General features: G+C 46.7%; 1 protein-coding gene across 1 annotated transcript in view; it reads right to left on the bottom strand.

The window, feature by feature from the left end:
• LOC143817864 (uncharacterized) overlaps nt 1-26,451 on the bottom strand; it is a 59,262-nt gene that overhangs the window by 12,499 nt on the left and 20,312 nt on the right. The window contains exons 2-3 of the mRNA XM_077299327.1: nt 1,297-1,372; nt 686-697 (exon numbers count right to left, since the gene is read on the bottom strand). Of these exons, the coding sequence (XP_077155442.1) occupies nt 686-697; nt 1,297-1,372 (88 nt within the window). The remainder of the gene's footprint in view (nt 1-685; nt 698-1,296; nt 1,373-26,451) is intronic.

The raw sequence follows: 26,451 nt of genomic DNA, 5'->3' as shown, positions 1-26,451 counted from the left end.
ATGATAAGCGTAGTAAGTTATTTTTCTTATCCTGTTTTATTTTATGTACTTGTATTACTTTGTCCCATTTGTAAAATATTTAGTATATTTTTATAAACACTGCTCATCATGTTGGATTAAATATAAAAAGTTAATAATTCTGTTCCTTTTGTTCTGTAAACTGCACCCCAAAGTCATGCGCTACCTGTCAGGCATCCAGTCAGTCTGTATAAATGACTTGTGGTGACAACAAATAGTCTTGAGTTCGCAGTGACTGTATCAGGGGTATATACATATATTCCATGCGCTGAAATTGGAGGTGTGTATATGATACGCACGTTGTTAGTTTCCTTATAACTGGCCTAGTAGTGGAAACAACCTTCTCCGTTAATCGTCGGTCGGTGGAAAATTGTCTGGGTGATAGGGGGCAGCAGAGAGCAGGTGGGTTCAACTACAACCACCCTGGCTGTGATCGTTGCCACCTACATTAATCACATGGTCGTTTGCAAACAAACACGGCAAATAAAAGTTCTTGTATTACTTTACTAATAATAATCATCAATATAATATAAGCAACAATCAATTCAAGTAAAATGGAAAAAGTGTAGGCGATAACATTGAGAAATGGCCAGATAACTTGCAGCACCTCAGAGGAGCAGTGGTTCAGAGAAGAAATGTCAAAAGAGGAGGAAGATTAGATACTTACTTGATGTGATCGCTGAAAAAAAAGAAACAGAGAAGAATTAGTTACTGCAAATTCACAAGTCAAATGTCTGCACTGATAGATGAGAGGCGGGGCTGGAGTATAAGGGGTGTGGTCTCATCATTATATCAGTGATGTCATCACCGGAGGCGGGGCTGGAGTATAAGGGGTGTGGTCTCATGTCATATATCAGTGATGCTATCATCAGGGGTGGTGCTGGAGTGTAAGGGGTGTGGTCTGATCATTATATCCGTGATGTCATCACTGGGGGCGGGGCTGATAACCTCTCACATGTACACAGGCAGGTAGTCAGCAGTGATAGATGAGGGGCGGGACTGGAGTATAAGGGGTGAGGTCTCATCGTTATATCAGTGATGTCATCAGTGGGGGCGGGGCTGAAAACCTCACACGATATACAGGTAGGTTGTCCAAAGCAATAAATGCTATAGTGTCAGGTATGGATATCATGGAGTTCTGCACTCACTGTACAGTGTTGAGTGGTTACTTCTAGATTTTGGTTGATGGGAAGGTCGGGTGTTTTTGCAATCTGGATAATCCCTGCCGGATACTTATGTTCTGGAGGTTTTTGAGTTGGAGAATATTTTTTTACTCACTTTGTCCTCGACATAGACTTGAGCATAAGGTGAGGACCAGCACCCCCAGCATCAGATTCATCATCCCCATCGTTTTCTAGAAGGAAACAGACAGTTATTCCTCAGTAGACAGGATGAGATTCCTGCAGATTTGTTGGTAGGTGGCGCTATTTGGGGCGATGTGATGTCTGATATCTTCTGATGCAGGTTCACTGCCTGTTTTACTCAGTAGTTCCTCCTCCTCTGGGAGAGGGGCCAGCATCTTTCTGTGCTCTTCACATGCTTGCATTCATTTAAGTACCTCATTCTTCACTTTTCTGGAAGTTTAATTTCCCCAGGAATCAAACACCCAATCTCTTGTATGGCAGTCAGTGTCAGGACTCTGAACATTTTTTATTACCTTTTGTGCATTACTGCCCTTTTCCAAGGTGGCGTCTTTGGTCTCATGTGCACTGTGTCTTCCTGCTATAAAACTCCACCCCAGCCTTCAGTCTGTGCTAGAGTATTCTGCCTTGCATCCAGCTCCTGACCTCTGGTGACTCCCTGGCTATATACCTGCTCCTGTGAACCTGTGTGGTGATCCTGGTACTCTGCTCTGAGTTCCTGCTGCATATACCAGTTTCCAGTTATCCTCCTTCATCTGCTGCTCGTGTTTACTTCCATCTGCATTTGCTGGACATGTAAGCTGTTGCTGCTCTGCAAAAACCTGAGACTATTACTCAGGCCTCCCTGGTTGAGCTAAGGTATTATTTGAACTGCCTTATAAGCATAGCTATGTATGTTTGGACTAAAACAAGGACTTATTCGTGTCAAGTATCCTCAAGAATAATTGTGCTTCATAGACTTTCTGCGTGATTGCATTTTCCTCTGAAGTTTCCTATAGACTGCTAAGCTGCGTCTAATATTTACACCAAGTGTTGTGGACTTGAGTTTCTCTCTGCACCTGTTTGAATCACCGTGTGATAATATAGACTTTACCACTTATAAAACTGTGTCCTGTGGTTGTCTTGTTTCATGCAAAGAGTCTCCTGAGTTATCCCAGATAATTATTACAGTCAGCTGTAGCAATGAGGCGCAGGCTGCAATGTCAAGAATGGCAACATATTCTGCACTTGAATGTGATTGGTATTCTTCATTTCAGGGAAAGTGTACATGTACATGAAGCTACATCTCTATATTCCAGTGCATCTCTATGTCCCTGTATTCTATGAATACATGGTGGACCAGCCAATAGTGAAAAGTTTCCCCTACCAATGAGGACATATGGAGGAGGAACCTATAGAGAAAAGTGCCTCCTCCCTACACTGACACATGGAGGAGAAGCCAATAGAGAAAAGTGCCTCCTCCCTACAGTGACACATGGAGGAGAAGCCAATAGAGAAAAGTGCCTCCTCCTTACAGTGACACATGGAGGAGGAACCTATAGAGAAAAAGGCCTCCTTCTTACAGCGACACATGGAGGAGGAACCTACAGAGGAAAGTGCCTATTTCCTACAGTGACACATGGAGGAAGAACCTATAGAGGAAAGTGCCTGCTTCCTACAGTGACACACAGAGGAGCCTATATAGAGAAGTGCCGCATATATAGTGGCCAACGTCAGACAGTGGCGTTTCTAGGGGGGGCAGCCGAGGCATGTACCCCAGGCGCAGCTGGCAGGGGGGCGCAGTCGGGCCACCTAATGTGGCAGTCCGCAGTGTCTCCCCCGGCGGTTGCATTCTGCCGTCCCCAGTCAGCTGTTCTCTGTGCCGACTGTCAAGCTGACAGCCAGCACAGAGAAGTTGCAGAGCGCCAGCTCCCAACATGTGCGGAGATGGAGGGGGGCCCCTGCAAGGTGGCTGCGGCGGGCAGGTTGAGATCCCTGCAGCTCCGCTGCCTACAAGACAAAATAGCAGCGGAGCTGCAGCGATCTGTCTTCCTGCCTCCTGCCCGCCGCGCTTCCTCTCACACAGATGCGCCGCTGGATGTTGTCATCATTCAGCGGCCAGCTGTGTCAGAGGAAGGCGATGGAGATGCTGCGGAAGAGCACAAGGAGAGGTGAGAGGGGTGTGTGTGTTTGTGTGTGTGTGGCGCGCTGCAGGGGAATGTGGAGAGTGTGTGTGGAGGAGAGGGCAATGATGGGGCTGACGGGGAGAGAGCAATGATGGGGATGGTGGAGGAGGAGAGGGCAATGATGGGGCTGACAGGGAGAGAGCAATGATGGGGATGGTGGAGGAGGAGAGGGCAATGATGGGGCTGACGGGGAGAGGGCAATGATGGGGCTGACGGGAAGAGAGCAATAATGGGGATGTTGGGGGTGCAGAGGGCAATGATGGGGCTGATGGGGGAGAGGGCAATGATGGGGCTGACGGGGAGAGAGCAATAATGGGACTGGTGGGGGTGAAGAGGGCCATGATGGGGCTGATGGGGGAGAGAGCAATGATGGGGATGGTGGGGGAGGAGAGGGCAATGATGGGGCTGACGGGGGGGCATATGTCCTTGGGGGGGCATATGACCTTGGGGGGGTGGGCACCAAAATGAATTCTTGCCCCGGGTGCCAGAAACCCTAGATACACCTCTGACATCAGAGATCTGTAATGTTACAGACCGGCTTTTCTGCCTCTGGGACTGGAAGCCTTGCACAGTACACGACCATAGAAATCTGATGATATTCAAGCATTTTACAGAATAATGTGCTACATGATGTATGAAAGCTACAATTATTATAAAGACTCAAAACCACATCTAAATGTAACCAACAATGTAAAAGAAGGAGAAAAAAAAAGAACTCCTTTATACGACCATCAATGAGTCCATGAGTGAATCTGACTAGTGTGCACATCCGGGCGGTGGGTAAGCTTCTTTCCCCAATTACTCTTGGATGTTCTATCATATTTTTATCTAGCTGTAGTCACCAGAGACATCTCATGAAGATCATCAATATTATAGAGCCACTGTCTCTTCAGGTTTTCAGTAGAATCCTAATAATATCTGACTACTATCCTCAACATGTCGAATGTAGAGAATCCCAGAAGTCATCTAAGCTGTGAGATGACCCAAAGCTCAATGTCTCAGATCTGCCAGCCCCACACAGAGGTGGTATCCCGAATGGGGAGAACCTCGAGGGTGGAAGGAACTCACTAATGTTTAATGCATATCCCTCACACGTGACATAAAAGTGGCACAAAATAATTTGTGGTTCTATAGCCTGGGAACATCCAGCCCCTCAGGGTCGTGCGCCAGATATTATGTTGAAGGACCTTTGATATCTTTGTGTATATTCCTTATCCACTGCATATAGAGCTGGCTCCTATCATACTGTACATTAGGGTTGAGCGACTTTCATTTTTTTAAGATCGAGTAGGGTTTTGGGAAACCCGATTTTGTCCAGAGTCGAGTCGAGTGCAGTCGGCCGATTATCGCTAAAAGTCGGGGATCGACCGAAACACGAAACCCAATGCAAGTCAATGGGGAAGCATAGTCGGCAGTGAGTGGAGGCCAGGAAAACACCTACAGTGCCCATTTTAATGCCAAAAACATCCATTCTTGTTTCTGAAGCTTGCCAATCTTAATTAACTGTATAATAATAGTTGGGCATAGGGAATTGGGGGAAAGTTGTGGGGGGAGTAGGGCTGGCTCAAGTTTTTCGTGGGCCCAGGAAATGCGGACTACGTCACGGCGGTGTTGCAGGGAAAGATAAGTATTTAAAAGTTGCAAGTGCTGTGATCCTGAGCAAGCAGGGGGGGGCCCACTCGTTCGCATTGCCACTGGCACAGGGCCCCTCAAAGTACGGCGGTGTGTTTGCATGGCGGGGGCGCCTCCCACCAGCAGCGACACTTTTGCGTACTCTGAGGGGCCCTGTGCCAGTGACGTCGCCAACGAGTATGCCCCCCCACCTGATGAAGGAACCTGCACTTTCATCTGCACCTTCCTCTTTGTCCCTGTGTAAGGTGGTATAACATGCGGGAAGGGGAACCTTACTTTCAGCAGGGTCAGATTCTGGCTGTGTAGAGTACAAGGGGAATGTAGTGGTCTAGGTCAATGTACCAGCAGACTCATTTAGCAGTGGCTGGGCAATGGGCAGGATGAGGAGGAAACAGATATAGGGCCAAAGAATAAAGTAGGCTACATGCAGTTCAAAATTGGTAACAGGACTAAACAGGCGGCATTGCTTTGTTCAGTGGAGTAGCAAACCCAAGAGCAGCAGACACTGTTTCAAGGGCCTAACCACACTAGTAGGCCAAATGCAGTTTAATATCTGATAGTATAGGGCGAAAGCCAGAATGTGGAAGCTCAGCTTTGTTCAGTTGAGGACAACACCAGGGAGGGACAGACACCTTTAGTAGGCCGGAAAAGCCTATTGCATTTTTTAAAATGGTAATTTGGAGCAGAAGGTTGAAGCTCAGCTTTATTTAGTTGAGGGCAACACCAGGGAGGGGCAGAAGCCGTTAGTAGGCCCTAACCACCATTTTTTTTTTTTAAAACCACTTAATGAGAGCCGGAAGGTTGAAGCTCAGCTTTATTTAGTTGAGGGCAACACCAGGGAGGGGCAGAAGCCGTTAGTAGGCCCTAACCAAAGTTGAAGGCCAAATGCAGTTTAATTTCTGATACTATAGGCCGAAAGCCAGAAGGTGGAAGCTCCGATTTAGACAGTGGAGGGCAATTTGAATTAGGGACTGCAGACAGACTTAGTAGGCTGTCCCCTGTGGACCATGCATCCACCACATTAACCCATTGCGCCGTAATGGACACGTAATCTTCCGTGGCCATGCCTACAGGTCCATGCGTCTGTTGTCAGGTGCACCTTTGTACTCACAGATTGCCAGAGTGCATGGACAATGCGGTCTTCTACATGCTGGTGGAGGGTTGGGATGGCTTTTCTCGCAAAAGAAGTGTCGACTGGTTAGCTTGTAGCGTGGTACAGCGTAGTCCATCATGGCCTTATTAATAGTAAATAAAATATATAACTAGGCTCTATGAACTTTTAAATAGGTTCCAGGGGTACACGGGCAGCATTGGTGTGGTCAGTGGAGGAGTATTGCAAGTAGGGGCTGCAGACAGGCTATCAAAGGCCTAAAATAACAAACAGTAGGCAGTCATGGCAGTTTTACATCGGTTACATGGATACACAGGCAGGCACTCCAGGCAGCATTGTGGTCAGTGGAGGAGTATTGCAAGTAGGGGCCGCAGACAGGCTATCAAAGGCCTAAAATAACAAACAATAGGCTCATTGCAGTTTTACAGCGGTTACATGGATAGACGGGCAGGCACTCCAGGCAGCATTGTGGTCAGTGGAGGAGTATTGCAAGTAGGGGCCGCAGACAGGCTATCAAAGGCCTAAAATAACAAACAGTAGGCAGTCATGGCAGTTTTACATCGGTTACATGGATACACAGGCAGGCACTCCAGGCTGCATTGTGGTCAGTGGAGGAGTATTGCAAGTAGGGGCTGCAGACAGGCTATCAAAGGCCTAAAATAACAAACAGTAGGCAGTCATGGCAGTTTTACATCGGTTACATGGATACACAGGCAGGCACTCCAGGCAGCATTGTGGTCAGTGGAGGAGTATTGCAAGTAGGGGCCGCAGACAGGCTATCAAAGGCCTAAAATAACAAACAATAGGCTCATTGCAGTTTTACAGCGGTTACATGGATAGACGGGCAGGCACTCCAGGCAGCATTGTGGTCAGTGGAGGAGTATTGCAAGTAGGGGCCGCAGACAGGCTATCAAAGGCCTAAAATAACAAACAGTAGGCAGTCATGGCAGTTTTACATCGGTTACATGGATACACAGGCAGGCACTCCAGGCTGCATTGTGGTCAGTGGAGGAGTATTGCAAGTAGGGGCTGCAGACAGGCTATCAAAGGCCTAAAATAACAAACAGTAGGCAGTCATGGCAGTTTTACATCGGTTACATGGATACACAGGCAGGCACTCCAGGCAGCATTGTGGTCAGTGGAGGAGTATTGCAAGTAGGGGCCGCAGACAGGCTATCAAAGGCCTAAAATAACAAACAATAGGCTCATTGCAGTTTTACAGCGGTTACATGGATAGACGGGCAGGCAGCTTGGTGGTGAGTGGAGGAGTATTTAAAGTAGGGACCGCAGACAGGCTATCAAAGGCCTAACATAACAAACAATAGGCTCATGGCAGTTTTACAGCGGTTACATGGATACACGGGCAGGCAGCTTGGTGGTCAGTGGAGGAGTATTTAAAGTAGGGACCGCAGACAGGCTTCAAAGGCCTAACATAAGAAAATGGGCTGGCTGTAGGCACTTTATAATTGGTTCCAGGGGTACACGGGCAGCAGTGGTCTGGCCAGTGGAGGACTAGTGGAAGGAGGGACCGCAGACAGGCTTCAAAGGCCTAACATAAAAAAATGGGCTGGCTGTAGGCACTTTATAATTGGTTCCAGGGGTACACGGGCAGCAGTGGTCTGGTCAGTGGAGGACTAGTGGAAGGAGGGACCGCAGACAGGCTTCAAAGGCCTAAAATAACAAACAATAGGCTCATGGCAGTTTTACAGCGGTTACATGGATACACGGGCAGGCAGCTTGGTGGTCAGTGGAGGAGTATTTAAAGTAGGGACCGCAGACAGGCTTCAAAGGCCTAACATAAGAAAATGGGCTGGCTGTAGGCACTTTATAATTGGTTCCAGGGGTACACGGGCAGCAGTGGTCTGGTCAGTGGAGGACTAGTGGAAGGAGGGACCGCAGACAGGCTTCAAAGGCCTAAAATAACAAACAATAGGCTCATGGCAGTTTTACAGCGGTTACATGGATACACGGGCAGCTTGGTGGTGAGTGGAGGAGTAGTGCAAGGAGTGTCTGTCCCAGTACTCCCAAAATATAAATAGATGTTAATGTCTCGCAAAACAACCAAAACAAAAAAAAAGGTGGCATACTTAGGTACAGGGGTGGGCTCATCTGCTGAGTTTCTGACATAGTAATTTGGCAGTAACTATTTAATGGTGCCAATATAGGACACAGACACAGACTACTTTAAGTTGCATCGTAGATGTCTACAAATTTGTATTGTCAGTGCCAGACATTGAATGATGTCAGCGAATAGACTAAAGATTGGTGGAGCTGTGCGACATAATTTTGCATGTGGTAGAGCACATTTTGAGCTGGGGTAGGGGGGAACTCTCTAGAGGCCGGCGGGACCGCCCCAGGGCCCCTCATGTTACAACGGTGTGTCTGACGTTGGGTGTGCACCACCACCGCCAGAGACACTTTATTGTACTATGATGGACCCAGTAGCAATGCCGTCAACCAAAAGCGAGCACACCCACCTCTTCAGACAAACAGCAGTCTCACGGGTGCTTGCGCCAAGTCGCGATACCACGGCCCCGTGTGGGGAGTTTGGCCATTTAGGGAGGTGTAAACATGTCGTATGCTGTACAATCAGCTGCAGCAAATTAGACATTAGAAAAGTAATTCACAGGCAAGAGCCTTTCATAGGAAAGCTAGGTGTCGGCCGGGCAAGGTGGGGCAAAAGATTTCGAAATCCAGTTGTGGTTCATTTTAATGAATGTTAGATCGTCAACATTTTGGGTAGCCAGACGAGTCCTTTTTTCGGTTAATATTGAACCTGCAGCACTGAATACTCTTTCTGATAGGACACTTGCTGCCGGGCAAGCAAGCTCCTGCAATGCATATTCTGCCAATTCTGGCCAGGTGTCTAATTTGGAGGCCCAGTAATCAAATGGGAATGACGGTTGAGGGAGAACATCGATAAGGGATGAAAAATAGTTAGTAACCATACTGGACAAATGTTGTCTCCTGTCACTTTCAATTGATGCAGCAGTACCTGTCCTGTCTGCGGTCATAGCAAAATCACTCCACAACCTGGTCAGAAAACCCCTCTGTCCAACGCCACTTCTGATGTGTGCACCCCTAACACTCCTAGTCTGCTGCCCCCTGGAGCTCGTGTGAGAACGATCACGTGCGCTGTGTGCTGGGAATGCCTGAAGCAAACGGTCAACAAGAGTTGATTGTTTGGTTGCTAATATTAGTTCCAAGTTCTCATGTGGCATAATATTTTGCAATTTGCCTTTATAGCGTGGATCAAGGAGGCAGGCCAACCAGTAATCGTCATCGTTCATCATTTTCGTAATGCGTGTGTCCCTTTTTAGGATACGTAAGGCATAATCCGCCATGTGGGCCAAAGTTCCAGTTGTCAAATCTCCGGTTGTGATTGGTTGAGGGGCAGTTGCAGGCAAATCTACGTCACTTGTGTCCCTCAAAAAACCAGAACCCGGCCGTGACACGCAACCAATTTCCTGTGCCCCCGGGAAAGGTTCGGCATTAAAAATATACTCATCCCCATCATCCTCCTCGTCCTCCACCTCCTCTTCGCCCGCTACCTCGTCCTGTACACTGCCCTGACCAGACAATGGCTGACTGTCATCAAGGCTTTCCTCTTCCTCTGGTGCAGACGCCTGCTCCTTTATGTGCGTCAAACTTTGCATCAGCAGACGCATTAGGGGGATGCTCATGCTTATTACGGCGTTGTCTGCACTAACCAGCCGTGTGCATTCCTCAAAACACTGAAGGACTTGACACATGTCTTGTATCTTAGACCACTGCACACCTGACAACTCCATGTCTGCCATCCTACTGCCTGCCCGTGTATCCTCCCACAAATAAATAACAGCACGCCTCTGTTCGCACAGTCTCTGAAGCATGTGCAGTGTTGAGTTCCACCTTGTTGCAACGTCTATGATTAGGCGATGCTGGGGAAGGTTCAAAGACCGCTGATAGGTCTGCATACGGCTGGCGTGTACAGGCGAACGTCGGATATGTGAGCAAAGTGCACGCACTTTGAGGAGCAGGTCGGAGAACCCAGGATAAGTTTTCAATAAGCACTGCACCACCAGGTTTAAGGTGTGAGCCAGGCAAGGAATGTGTTTCAGTTGGGAAAGGGAGATGGCAGCCATGAAATTCCTTCCGTTATCACTCACTACCTTGCCTGCCTCAAGATCTACTGTGCCCAGCCACGACTGTGTTTCTTGTTGCAAGAACTCGGACAGAACTTCCGCGGTGTGTCTGTTGTCGCCCAAGCACTTCATAGCCAATACAGCCTGCTGACGCTTGGCAGTAGCTGGCCCATAATGGGACAACTGGTGTGCAACAGTGTCATCTGCCGATGGAGTGGTTGGCAGACTGCGTTCTGTGGAAGAGCTGTAGCTTCTGCAGGAGGACGAGGAGGAGGAGGAGGAGGGGGTGCGAACGCCTACAGCCAACTGTTTCCTAGACCGTGGGCTAGGCACAACTGTCCCTAAATTGATGTCGCCTGTGGACCCTGCATCCACCACATTCACCCAGTGTGCCGTGATGGACACATAACGTCCCTGGCCATGCCTACTGGTCCATGCATCTGTAGTCAGGTGCACCTTTGTACTCACAGATTGCCTGAGTGCATGGACGATGCGCTGTTTAACATGCTGGTGCAGGGCTGGGATGGCTTTTCTGGAAAAAAAGTGTCGACTGGGTAGCTCGTATCGTGGTTCAGCGTACTCCATCAGGGCTTTGAAAGCTTCGCTTTCAACTAACCGGTAGGGCATCATCTCTAACGAGATTAGTCTAGCTATGTGGGCGTTAAAACCCTGTGTACGCGGATGCGAGGATAAGTACTTCCTTTTTCTAACCAGAGTCTCATGTAGGGTGAGCTGGACTGGAGAGCTGGAGATCGTGGAACTTTCGGGTGTGCCGGTGTACATGGCAGACTGAGAGACGGTTGGAGACGGTATTGTTTCCGCCGGTGCCCTAGATGCAATATTTCCTCCTACAAAACTGGTGATTCCCTGACCCTGACTGCTTTTGGCTGGCAAAGAAACCTGCACAGATACTGCCGGTGGTGCGGAAAATGGTGGCCTTACAGTGACGGAAGGGATGTTGCGTTGCTGACTAGCTTCATTGGCCGAGGGTGCTACAACCTTGAGGGACGTTTGGTAGTTAGTCCAGGCTTGAAAATGCATGGTGGTTAAGTGTCTATGCATGCAACTAGTATTTAGACTTTTCAGATTCTGACCTCTGCTTAAGCTAGTTGAACATTTTTGACAGATGACTTTGCGCTGATCAGTTGGATGTTGTTTAAAAAAATGCCAGACTGCACTCTTCCTAGACTCGGATCCCTTTTCAGGGATTGCAGACTGAGCTTTAACCGGATGGCAACGCTGTGCTCCAACAGGTTTTGGCTTTGACACGCGTTTTGGGCCAGATACGGGCCCGGCAGATGGAACCTGTTGCGATGTTGATGCCTGCTGCGGCCCCTCCTCCACCTCCGCTTCTGAACTACTGCCGCCTGCACCCTGTTCCCCCAATGGCTGCCAATCGGGGTCAATAACTGGGTCATCTATTACCTCCTCTTCGAGCTCGTGTGCAACTTCGTCTGTGTCACTGTGTCGGTCGGTGGTATAGCGTTCGTGGCGGGGCAACATAGTCTCATCAGGGTCTGATTGTGGATCTGTACCCTGAGAGGGCAATGTGGTGGTCTGAGTCAAAGGAGCAGCATAGTACTCTGGCTGTGGCTGTGCATCAGTGCACTCCATGTCAGAATATACTTGTAATGGGCATGGCCTGTTAAATGTTTCACTTTCTAAGCCAGGGACGGTATGTGTAAAGAGCTCCATGGAGTGACCCGTTGTGTCGCCTGCTGCATCCTTCTCTCTTGTTGTAGTTTTTGCTGAGGAGGACAAGGAAGCGACTTGTCCCTGACCGTGAACATCCACAAGCGACGCGCTGCTTTTACATTTACCAGTTTCGGAAGAGGAGGCAAAAGAGCTAGAGGCTGAGTCTGCAATGTAAGCCAAAACTTGCTGTTGCTGCTCCGCCTTTAAAAGCGGTTTTCCTACTCCCAGAAAAGAGAGCGTTCGAGGCCTTGTGTAGCCTGACGACGAAACTGGCTCCACAGCTCCAGACTTAGGTGGAATATTTTTATCCCCACGACCACCTGATGCTCCACTACCACTACCATCATTACCAGCTGACAATGAACGCCCACGACGACCTCTTGCACCAGACTTCCTCATTGTTTTAAAATCTTAACCAAAGTAACTTTATTTGTTGCTGTCAAACAACTTACACGGTGAGCTATAACTTCAGTATGATTTCAATATCCCTTAACAGGTTGGTGAGACCACAAGGAAAATCAGGCACAATGTTACACACTCTGTTTTCTGTGGCACAAAATCACAGAGATGACACACACGCAGGACTGTCACTCAAGCACTAATGTCAATATTAATCTCCCACCTAATTTATTTATTTTTTTTCTCAGGGAGACTTTAGAAACCAAATAATATTAAAAAAAAAAAAAAAAAGGCTTTCTATGGCCCACAATTAGAGAGAGAGAGGTGGCACACCCAGGAGTCAAGACTGGCGCACAAGCTGAAAGGGCAATATTACTCTCCCACTGTTTTTTTAAGTTTTTTTTTTATTTCAGGGAGACTTTAGAAACCAAATAATATAAAAAAAAAAAAAAAAAAAAAAAAAAAAAAAAAAAATAGCCTTTCTATGGCCCACTGAATGAGAGAGAGAGGTGGCACACCCAGGAGTCAAGACTGGCACACAAGCTGAAAGGGCAATATTATTCTCCCACTGTTTTTTTATGTTTTTTTTTTTTTTTCAGGGAGACTTTAGAAACCAAATAATAAGAAAAAAAATAAATAAATAGGCTTTCTATGGCCCACTGAATGAGAGATAGCACACACAGCAGTGGCACACAAGCCCTGACTGAGGCCAATATTTTTCTCCCACTGATTGATGTAGTGTTTTTGTGTTGAGGTAGATTTTAGAACACAAATCAAGGAAAAAAAAAAATGCTTTCTATGGCCCACTGAATGAGAGAGAGGTGGCACACCCAGGAGTCAAGACTGGCACACAAGCTGAAAGGGCAATATTACTCTCCCACTGTTTTTTTATGTATTTTTTGTTTTTTAAGGGAGACTTTAGAAACCCAATAATATTTTAAAAAAAAAATAAATAGGCTTTCTATGGCCCACTGAATGAGAGGGAGAGAGGTGGCACACCCAGGAGTCAAGACTGGCACACAAGCTGAAAGGGCAATATTACTCTCCCACTGTTTTTTTATGTATTTTTTGTTTTTTAAGGGAGACTTTAGAAACCCAATAATATTTAAAAAAAAAAATAAATAGGCTTTCTATGGCCCACTGAATGAGAGGGAGAGAGGTGGCACACCCAGGAGTCAAGACTGGCGCACAAGCTGAAAGGGCAATATTACTCTCCCACTGTTTTTTTTTTTTTTTCAGGGAGACTTTAGAAACCAAATAATAAGAAAAAAAATAAATAAATAAATAGGCTTTCTATAGCCCACTGAATGAGAGTTAGCACACACAGCAGTGGCACACAAGCCCTGACTGAGGCCAATATTTTTCTACCACTGATTGATGTAGTGTTTTTGTGTTGAGGTAGAATTTAGAACACAAATCACGGAAAAAATAAATAGGCTTTCTATGGCCCACTGAATGAAAGGGAGAGAGGTGGCACACCCAGGAGTCAAGACTGGCACACAAGCTGAAAGGGCAATATTACTCTCCCACTGTTTTTTTTTTTTTTTTTTTTTTTTCAGGGAGACTTTAGAAACCAAATAATAAGAAAAAAAAAATAAAAATAAATAGGCTTTCTATAGCCCACTGAATGAGAGATAGCACACACAGCAGTGGCACACAAGCCCTGACTGAGGCCAATATTTTTCTCCCACTGATTGATGTAGTGTTTTTGTGTTGAGGTAGATTTTAGAACACAAATCAAGGAAAAAAAAAAAAATGCTTTCTATGGCCCACTGAATGAGAGAGAGGTGGCACACCCAGGAGTCAAGACTGGCACACAAGCTGAAAGGGCAATATTACTCTCCCACTGTTTTTTTATGTATTTTTTGTTTTTTAAGGGAGACTTTAGAAACCCAATAATATTTAAAAAAAAAAATTAATAGGCTTTCTATGGCCCACTGAATGAGAGGGAGAGAGGTGGCACACCCAGGAGTCAAGCCTGGCACACAAGCTGAAAGGGCAATATTACTCTCCCACTGTTTTTTTATGTATTTTTTGTTTTTTAAGGGAGACTTTAGAAACCCAATAATATTTAAAAAAAAAAAATAAATAGGCTTTCTATGGCCCACTGAATGAGAGGGAGAGAGGTGGCACACCCAGGAGTCAAGACTGGCACACAAGCTGAAAGGGCAATATTACTCTCCCACTGTTTTTTTATGTATTTTTTGTTTTTTAAGGGAGACTTTAGAAACCCAATAATATTTAAAAAAAAAAATAAATAGGCTTTCTATGGCCCACTGAATGAGAGGGAGAGAGGTGGCACACCCAGGAGTCAAGACTGGCACACAAGCTGAAAGGGCAATATTACTCTCCCACTGTTTTTTTATGTATTTTTTGTTTTTTAAGGGAGACTTTAGAAACCCAATAATATTTAAAAAAAAAATAAATAGGCTTTCTATGGCCCACTGAATGAGAGGGAGAGAGGTGGCACACCCAGGAGTCAAGACTGGCACACAAACTGAAAGGGCAATATTACTCTCCCACTGTTTTTTTATGTATTTTTTGTTTTTTAAGGGAGACTTTAGAAACCCAATAATATTTTTAAAAAAAAATAAATAGGCTTTCTATGGCCCACTGAATGAGAGGGAGAGAGGTGGCACACCCAGGAGTCAAGACTGGCACACAAGCTGAAAGGGCAATATTACTCTCCCACTGTTTTTTTATGTATTTTTTGTTTTTTAAGGGAGACTTTAGAAACCCAATAATATTTAAAAAAAAAAATTAATAGGCTTTCTATGGCCCACTGAATGAGAGGGAGAGAGGTGGCACACCCAGGAGTCAAGCCTGGCACACAAGCTGAAAGGGCAATATTACTCTCCCACTGTTTTTTTATGTATTTTTTGTTTTTTAAGGGAGACTTTAGAAACCCAATAATATTTAAAAAAAAAAAATAAATAGGCTTTCTATGGCCCACTGAATGAGAGGGAGAGAGGTGGCACACCCAGGAGTCAAGACTGGCACACAAGCTGAAAGGGCAATATTACTCTCCCACTGTTTTTTTATGTATTTTTTGTTTTTTAAGGGAGACTTTAGAAACCCAATAATATTTAAAAAAAAAAATAAATAGGCTTTCTATGGCCCACTGAATGAGAGGGAGAGAGGTGGCACACCCAGGAGTCAAGACTGGCACACAAGCTGAAAGGGCAATATTACTCTCCCACTGTTTTTTTATGTATTTTTTGTTTTTTAAGGGAGACTTTAGAAACCCAATAATATTTAAAAAAAAAATAAATAGGCTTTCTATGGCCCACTGAATGAGAGGGAGAGAGGTGGCACACCCAGGAGTCAAGACTGGCACACAAACTGAAAGGGCAATATTACTCTCCCACTGTTTTTTTATGTATTTTTTGTTTTTTAAGGGAGACTTTAGAAACCCAATAATATTTTTAAAAAAAAATAAATAGGCTTTCTATGGCCCACTGAATGAGAGGGAGAGAGGTGGCACACCCAGGAGTCAAGACTGGCACACAAGCTGAAAGGGCAATATTACTCTCCCACTGTTTTTTTATGTATTTTTTGTTTTTTAAGGGAGACTTTAGAAACCCAATAATATTTTTAAAAAAAAATAAATAGGCTTTCTATGGCCCACTGAATGAGAGGGAGAGAGGTGGCACACCCAGGAGTCAAGACTGGCACACAAGCTGAAAGGGCAATATTACTCTCCCACTGTTTTTTTATGTATTTTTTGTTTTTTAAGGGAGACTGTAGAAACCCAATAATATTTTAAAAAAAAAATAAATAGGCTTTCTATGGCCCACTGAATGAGAGGGAGAGAGGTGGCACACCCAGGAGTCAAGACTGGCACACAAGCTGAAAGGGCAATATTACTCTCCCACTGTTTTTTTATGTATTTTTTTTTTTTTCAGGGAGACTTTAGAAACCCAATAATATTTTTTTAAAAAAAATAAATAGGCTTTCTATGGCCCACTGAATGAGAGGGAGAGAGGTGGCACACCCAGGAGTCAAGACTGGCACACAAGCTGAAAGGGCAATATTACTCTCCCACTGTTTTTTTAGGTATTTTTTTTTTTTCAGGGAGACTTTAGAATCCAAATAATATTAAAAAAAAAAAAAAAAAAATAGGCTTTCTATGGCCCACTGAATGAGAGAGAGGTGGCACACCCAGGAGTCAAGACTGGCACACAAGCTGAAAGGGCAATATTACTCTCCCACTGTTTTTTTATGTATTTTTTTTTTTTTCAGGGAGACTTTAGAAACCAAATAATAAGAAAATAAATAAATAAATAAATAGGCTTTCTATAGCCCACTGAATGAGAGATAGCACACACAGCAGTGGCACACAAGCCCTGACTGAGGCCAATATTTTTCTCCCACTGATTGATGTAGTGTTTTTGTGTTGAGGTAGAATTTAGAACACAAATCACGGAAAAAATAAATAGGCTTTCTATGGCCCACTCAGTGAGAGATGGCACACACAGGGATGGCACTGTAGCAGAAATGCCAATCTTAATCTCCCACAAAAAAAACAAAAAAAAAACAGGGACTGTCCTACAATTACTATCTCCCTGCAGTAATGTAAGCCAGGTATGGCAGGTAGCAATAGGAGTGGACTGATGCACAAATTAAATAAAAAGTGTGGACAAACAAAAAAGATAGCTGTGCAGAAAGGAACAAGAGGATATGTGCTTTGAAAAAAGCAGTTGGTTTCCACAGTGGCGTACACACAGCAATACAGCTATCACGGAGCCTTCTAGGGCAGCCCAATGAGCTACAGCGCTGAGGGGAAAAAAAAAAAAAAATAGCTTCCACAGTCCCTGCACACCGAAGGTGGTGTTGGACAGTGGAAATCGCTGCAGCACAAGCGGTTTGGTGGTTAGTGGACCCTGCCTAACGCTCTCCCTGCTTCTGACGAAGCGGCAGCAACCTGTCCCTAAGCTCAGATCAGCAGCAGTAAGATGGCGGTCGGCGGGAACGCCCCTTTATAGCCCCTGTGACGCCGCAGACAGCAAGCCAATCACTGCAATGCCCTTCTCTAAGATGGTGGGGACCAGGATCTATGTCATCACGCTGCCCACACTCTGCGTTCACCTTCATTGGCTGAGAAATGGCGCTTTTCGCGTCATTGAAACGCGACTTTGGCGCGAAAGTCACGTACCGCATGGCCGACAAGCACAGGGGTCGGATCGGGTTTCATGAGACGCCGACTTAGCCAAAAGTCGGCGACTTTTGAAAATGATCGACCCGTTTCGCTCAACCCTACTGTACATGTTTCCTGTGCAGCAGCCGCCTGGCATTGAGGGCTCACATGTCTCTATGCTCTCTCTGCTGACTTCTATGTGAGGTGTAGGGGTTCAGGTCATTACTGGGGTGCATGGATACATCCAGCATTCCACAGATTATGGATGGGACATCTTCTGAGTGACTTGCAGAATGAGAGGAACGTGTCTAATCTTTGCGTCATGAAGGAAACATCATAATCAGAAAACAGAGTTTATATCAGAACTTTCTTCATAGATCAGTGGAAAGAAATTCTAGAAAAGCCCAAAGAAGAAGATCACAAATATCCGTGCACCCAACCAAACAGGTTACCCGGCCTGCAGCGAGATATCACCCGAGGGAACCAAAAACGTTCTCAGATCTGTGCAGACATTGCTCACAATCCGGGGTGTTTATACAAGGCATCCGGCCATCAATCTCCATGGATTTGATCTGTATGGTTTCACTCAAACCTATCTGTGATGAGCGATTGTTCTGAAATTTTTATTTTTGTTCTTCGGTAAATTTGACTGGGAAATTCTACTTGCAACAAGTCATTTAGCAGCAAATAACAGGAACTGTCAAGCCTCTCATTACCCTGAAGAGAGGTGAAACCCTCTGTAGTCTCCTAGGACTGTGGTGAGCCCTCTGTAAGCTCTTGATCACCAACATGACCTTAGAAATGTCACAGTGACTTCAGCAGATCTGGCTGCGGCTGAATGGATGGGAACTGGTGGGATCCTGATTAAGAACACACTGCACCCCATCGTAAAGATCTGTACAGTGTGGGGCGCACGCCGTGTGAGGCCATCATAGAGGTCAGTGATGGTTTACTCTACCACAACTGCCACCTTCACAGAAAGCAAAGACCCAAAAATGTAAGAATAACACAAGACCTCCACCCAGACAGGACACTGGACCGGTGGAGCGTGTCCGCACCTCACATCAGACAGATCAACCAGCTAAAGTTCTGCAAGGTGACACGCACACTTTGTCAGGCAGTCACAGAGCTCATCATTTACAAAAAATATTAATGACCTGTTTATGCAAATGCAAAAAATTAAATTACACCCACAACAGCATAACTGCACAGATCAGAAAATGGGCAGCATCTGCCAGCTCGGTGGTCTTCTCTGGGGCCGACTCTCCCATGAGGTCCGCTCTCCTATCTCTCTCTATTGTTAACTTCTTTTCTTCTATTCTCTTCCTCCAACAATAATAGTCACACGCTATCTGTACAGTATATCACCGCTGTGCCGTCACACGCTATCTGTACAGTATATCACCGCTGTGCCATCACACGCTATCTGTACAGTATATCACCTCTGTGCCATCACACGCTATCTGTACAGTATATCACCGCTGTGCCGTCACACGCTATCTGTACAGTATATCACCGCTGTGCCGTCACACGCTATCTGTACAGTATATCACCTGTTATGACCTGGTGGTTAAGAGGCCACACTGATATGACCTGGTGGCTAAAACGCAACATGGGACGAGCTCTGAGAAGGTGGTATCTCTACTGACCGCAGTCCCTAATCCTAACAACAACACTAGTATTAGCCGTGGGATGTTCCTGACTCTCCCTAGACACCTCTTCACAGCCTAAGAACTAACTACCCCTAAAGAAGGAAATAGAAAGCTATCTTGCCTCAGAGAAAACCCCAAAAGGAAAGACAGCCCCCCACAAATATTGACTGTGAGTGAAGAGGGAAATGACGTACACAGAAATGAAATCAGATTACAGCAAAGGAGGCCAATACTAAACTTGATAGACAGAGAGAAAAGGATACTGTGCGGTCAGTATTAAAAACTACAAAATCCACGCAGAGTTTACAAAAATGAACTCCACACCGACTCACGGTGTGGAGGGGCAAATCTGCTTTCCCAGAGCTTCAAGCTAGCCTGAATATGACATAGTGACAAGCTGGACAAAAAGAGACATATTTGCAGAGCAATAGAGTCCAAGCAAATGGACAAACAAGAACTAGCAAAAACTTATCTTTTGCTGACAAGGACAAGCCATATGAGAAATCCAAGGAGAGAACCAAATCCAACCAAGAACATTGACAGCTGGCATGAACTAAAGCCCAGAGCAGGTTTAAATAACAAACCCAGGCAAGGCGATTAGTGAAGGCAGCTGCCACAGCTACCCAAAGGAGCAGCAGTTCCACTCGAAACCACCAGAGGGAGCCCAAGGGCAGAACTCACAAAAATACCATTAGCAACCACAGGAGGGAGCTCCAGAACGGAATTCACAACAATCACCGCTGTGCCGTCACACACTATCTGTACAGTATATCACCGCTGTGCCGTCACACACTATCTGTACAGTATATCACCGCTGTGCCGTCACACGCTATCTGTACAGTCTATCACCGCTGTGCCGTCACACACTATCTGTACAGTATATCACCACTGTGCCGTCACACGCTATCTGTACAGTATATCACCGCTGTGCCGTCACATGCTATCTGTACAGTATATCACCGCTGTGCCGTCACACACTATCTGTACAGTATATCACCGCTGTGCCGTCACACGCTATCTGTACAGTCTATCACCGCTGTGCCGTCACACACTATCTGTACAGTATATCACCACTGTGCCGTCACACGCTATCTGTACAGTATATCACCGCTGTGCCGTCACACGCTGTCTGTACAGTATATCACCGCTGTGCTGTCACACACTATCTGTACAGTATATCACCACTGTGCCGTCACACGCTATCTGTACAGTATATCCCCGCTGTGCCGTCACACACTATCTGTACAGTATATCACCGCTTTGCCATCACACGCTATCTGTACAGTACATCACCGCTGTGCCGTCACACGCTATCTGTACAGTACATCACCGCTGTGCCGTCACACGCTATCTGTACAGTATATCACCGCTGTGCCGTCACACGCTATCTGTACAGTATATCACCGCTGTGCCGTCACACACTATCTGTACAGTAAATCACCGCTGTGCCATCACACACTATCTGTACAGTATATCACCGCTGTGCCGTCACATGCTATCTGTACAGTAAATCACCGCTGTGCCGTCACACGCTATCTGTACAGTATATCACCGCTGTGCCGTCACACCCTATCTGTACAGTATATCACCGCTGTGCCGTCACACACTATCTGTACAGTATATCACCGCTGTGCCGTCACACGCTATCTGTACAGTATATCACCGCTGTGCCGTCACACGCTATCTGTACAGTATATCACCGCTGTGCTGTCACACGCTATCTGTACAGTATATCACCGCTGTGCCGTCACACACTATCTGTACAGGATATCACCACTGTGCCGTCACACACTATCTGTACAGTATATCACCACTGTGCCGTCACACGCTGTCTGTACAGTATATCACCGCTGTGCCGTCACACGCTATCTGTACAGTATATCACCGCTGTGCCGTCACACGCTATCTGTACAGTATATCCCCGCTGTGCCGTCACACGCTATCTGTACAGTATATCACCGCTGTGCCGTCACACGCTGTCTGTACAGTATATCACCGCTGTGCCGTCACACGCTATCTGTACAGTATATCACCGCTGTGCCGTCACACGCTATCTGTACAGTATATCTCCGCTGTGCCGTCACACACTATCTGTACAGTATATCACCGCTGTGCCGTCACACGCTATCTGTACAGTATATCAACGCTGTGCCGTCACACGCTATCTGTACAGTATATCACCGCTGTGCCGTCACACACTATCTGTACAGTATATCACCGCTGTGCCGTCACACGCTATCTGTACAGTATATCACCGCTGTGCCGTCACACACTATCTGTACAGTATATCACCGCTGTGTCGTCACACACTATCTGTACAGTATATCACCGCTGTGCTGTCACACACTATCTGTACAGTATATCACCGCTGTGCTGTCACACACTATCTGTACAGTATATCACCGCTGTGCCGTCACACACTATCTGTACAGTATATCACCACTGTGCCGTCACACGCTATCTGTACAGTATATCACCGCTGTGCCGTCACACACTATCTGTACAGTATATCACCGCTGTGCCGTCACACACTTTCTGTACAGTATATCACCGCTGTGCCGTCACACACTATCTGTACAGTATATCACCGCTGTGCCGTCACACACTATCTGTACAGTATATCACCACTGTGCCGTCACACGCTATCTGTACAGTATATCACCGCTGTGCCGTCACACACTATCTGTACAGTATATCACCGCTGTGCCGTCACACACTATCTGTACAGTACATCACCGCTGTGCCGTCACACACTATCTGTACAGTATATCACCGCTGTGCCGTCACATACTATCTGTACAGTATATCACCGCTGTGCTGTCACACACTTTCTGTACAGTATATCACCGCTGTGCCGTCACACGCTATCTGTACAGTATATCACCGCTGTGCCGTCACACACTATCTGTACAGTATATCACCGCTGTGCCGTCACACACTATCTGTACAGTATATCACCGCTGTACCGTCACACGCTATCTGTACAGTATATCACCGCTGTGCCGTCACACACTATCTGTACAGTATATCACCGCTGTGCTGTCACACACTATCTGTACAGTATATCCCCGCTGTGCCGTCACACGCTATCTGTACAGTATATCACCGCTGTGCCGTCACACACTATCTGTACAGTATATCCCCGCTGTGCCGTCACACACTATCTGTACAGTATATCACCGCTGTGTCGTCACACACTATCTGTACAGTATATCACCGCTGTGCCGTCACACGCTATCTGTACAGTATATCACCGCTGTGCCGTCACACGCTGTCTGTACAGTATATCACCGCTGTGCCGTCACACACTATCTGTACAGTATATCACCGCTGTGCTGTCACACACTATCTGTACAGTATATCCCCGCTGTGCCGTCACACGCTATCTGTACAGTATATCACCGCTGTGCCGTCACACACTATCTGTACAGTATATCCCCGCTGTGCCGTCACACACTATCTGTACAGTATATCACCGCTGTGTCGTCACACACTATCTGTACAGTATATCACCGCTGTGCCGTCACACGCTATCTGTACAGTATATCACCGCTGTGCCGTCACACGCTGTCTGTACAGTATATCACCGCTGTGCCGTCACACGCTATCTGTACAGTATATCACCGCTGTGCCATCACACACTATCTGTACAGTATATCACCGCTGTGCCGTTACACGCTATCTGTACAGTATATCACCGCTGTGCCATCACACGCTATCTGTACAGTATATCACCACTGTGCCGTCACATACTATCTGTACAGGATATCACCACTGTGCCGTCACACACTATCTGTACAGTATATCACCGCTGTGCCGTCACACGCTATCTGTACAGTATATCACCGCTGTGCCGTCACACACTATCTGTACAGTATATCACCGCTGTGCCGTCACACGCTATCTGTACAGTATATCACCACTGTGCCGTCACATACTATCTGTACAGGATATCACCACTGTGCCGTCACACACTATCTGTACAGTATATCACCGCTGTGCCGTCACACGCTGTCTGTACCGTATATCACCGCTGTGCCGTCACACGCTATCTGTACAGTATATCACCGCTGTGCCGTCACACGCTATCTGTACAGTATATCACCGCTGTGCTGTCACACACTATCTGTACAGTATATCACCGCTGTGCTGTCACACACTATCTGTACAGTATATCACCGCTGTGCTGTCACACGCTGTCAGTACAGTATATCACCGCTGTGCCGTCACACACTATCTGTACAGTATATCACCGCTGTGCCGTCACACACTATCTGTACAGTATATCACCGCTGTGCTGTCACACACTATCTGTACAGTATATCACCGCTGTGCTGTCACACACTATCTGTACAGTATATCACCGCTGTGCTGTCACACACTATCTGTACAGTATATCACCGCTGTGCCGTCACACACTATCTGTACAGTATATCACCACTGTGCCATCACACGCTATCTGTACAGTATATCACCGCTGTGCCGTCACACACTATCTGTACAGTATATCACCGCTGTGCTGTCACACGCTGTCAGTACAGTATATCACCGCTGTGCCGTCACACGCTATCTGTACAGTATATCACCGCTGTGCCGTCACACGCTATCTGTACAGTATATCACCGCTGTGCTGTCACACGCTGTCTGTACAGTATATCACCACTGTGCCGTCACACGCTATCTGTACAGTATATCACCGCTGTGCCGTCACACGCTGTTTGTACAGTATATCACCGCTGTGCCGTCACACACTATCTGTACAGTATATCACCGCTGTGCCGTCACACGCTATCTGTACAGTATATCACCGCTGTGCCGTCACACGCTATCTGTACAGTATATCACCGCTGTGCCGTCACACACTATCTGTACAGTATATCACCGCTGTGCCGTCACACACTATCTGTACAGTATATCACCGCTGTGCTGTCACACACTATCTGTACAGTATATCACCGCTGTGCTGTCACACACTATCTGTACAGTATATCACCGCTGTGCTGTCACACGCTGTCAGTACAGTATATCACCGCTGTGCCGTCACACACTATCTGTACAGTATGTCACCGTTGTGCCGTCACACGCTATCTGTACAGTATGTCACCGCTGTGCTGTCACACGCTGTCTGTACCGTATATCACCGCTGTGCCGTCACACGCTATCTGTACAGTATATCACCGCTGTGCCGTCACACGCTATCTGTACAGTATATCACCGCTGTGCCGTCACACGCTATCTGTACAGTATATCACCCCTGTGCCGTCACACACTATCTGTACAGTATATCACCGCTGTGCCGTCACACGCTATCTGTACAGTATATCACCGCTGTGCCGTCACACGCTGTCTGTACAGTATATCACCGCTGTGCCGTCACACACTATCTGTACAGTATATCCCCGCTGTGCCGTCACACGCTATCTGTACAGTATATCACCGCTGTGCCGTCACACACTATCTGTACAGTATATCACCGCTGTGCCGTCACACACTATCTGTACAGTATATCACCGCTGTGCCGTCACACGCTATCTGTACAGTATATCACCGCTGTGCCGTCACACGCTATCTGTACAGTATATCACCGCTGTGCCGTCACACGCTATCTGTACAGTATATCACCGCTGTGCCGTCACACACTATCTGTACAGTATATCACCGCTGTGCTGTCACACACTATCTGTACAGTATATCACCGCTGTGCCGTCACACACTATCTGTACAGTAATCACCGCTGTGCCGTCACACGCTATCTGTACAGTATATCACCGATGTGCCGTCACACACTATCTGTACAGTATATCACCGCTGTGCTGTCACACACTATCTGTACAGTATATCACCGCTGTGCTGTCACACACTATCTGTACAGTATATCACCGCTGTGCCGTCACACTCTATCTGTACAGTATATCACCGCTGTGCCGTCACACACTATCTGTACAGTATGTCACCGTTGTGCCGTCACACGCTATCTGTACAGTATGTCACCGCTGTGCTGTCACACGCTCTCTGTACCGTATATCACCGCTGTGCCGTCACACGCTATCTGTACAGTATATCACCCCTGTGCCGTCACACGCTATCTGTACAGTATATCACCACTGTGCCATCACACGCTATCTGTACAGTATATCACCGCTGTGCTGTCACACACTATCTGTACAGTATATCACCGCTGTGCTGTCACACGCTGTCTGTACAGTATATCACCGCTGTGCTGTCACACGCTATCTGTACAGTATATCACCGCTGTGCCGTCACACGCTATCTGTACAGTATATCACCGCTGTGCCGTCACACACTATCTGTACAGTATATCACCGCTGTGCCGTCACACGCTATCTGTACAGTATATCACCGCTGTGCCGTCACACACTATCTGTACAGTATATCACCGCTGTGCCATCACACGCTATCTGTACAGTATGTCACCGCTGTGCTGTCACACACTATCTGTACAGTATATCACCGCTGTGCCGTCACACGCTATCTGTACAGTATGTCACCGCTGTGCTGTCACACACTATCTGTACAGTATATCACCACTGTGCCGTCACACGCTATCTGTACAGTATGTCACCGCTGTGCTGTCACACACTATCTGTACAGTATATCACCGCTGTGCCATCACACGCTATCTGTGCAGTATATCACCGCTGTGCCGTCACACACTATCTGTACAGTATATCACCCCTGTGCCGTCACACGCTATCTGTACAGTATATCACCGCTGTGCCGTCACACGCTATCTGTACAGTATATCCCCGCTGTGCCGTCACACACTATCTGTACAGTATATCACCGCTGTGCCGTCACACGCTATCTGTACAGTATATCACCACTGTGCCATCACACGCTATCTGTACAGTATATCACCGCTGTGCCGTCACACACTATCTGTACAGTATATCACCGCTGTGCCGTCACACGCTATCTGTACAGTATATCACCGCTGTGCCGTCACACGCTATCTGTACAGTATATCACCGCTGTGCCGTCACACACTATCTGTACAGTATATCACCGCTGTGCCGTCACACGCTATCTGTACAGTATATCACCGCTGTGCCGTCACACGCTATCTGTACAGTATATCACCGCTGTGCCGTCACACGCTATCTGTACGGTATATCACCGCTGTGCCGTCACACGCTATCTGTACAGTATATCACCGCTGTGCCGTCACACGCTGTCTGTACAGTATATCACCGCTGTGCCATCACACACTATCTGTACAGTATATCACCGCTGTGCCGTCACACACTATCTGTACAGTATATCACCGCTGTGCCGTCACACGCTGTCTGTACAGTATATCACCGCTGTGCCGTCACACACTATCTGTACAGTATATCACCGCTGTGCCGTCACAC

Source organism: Ranitomeya variabilis, chromosome 3, assembly GCF_051348905.1.
Source record: "Ranitomeya variabilis isolate aRanVar5 chromosome 3, aRanVar5.hap1, whole genome shotgun sequence".
Taxonomy (NCBI): Eukaryota; Metazoa; Chordata; class Amphibia; order Anura; family Dendrobatidae; genus Ranitomeya; species Ranitomeya variabilis.
This window is presented reverse-complemented; position numbering and strand designations above follow the sequence as displayed.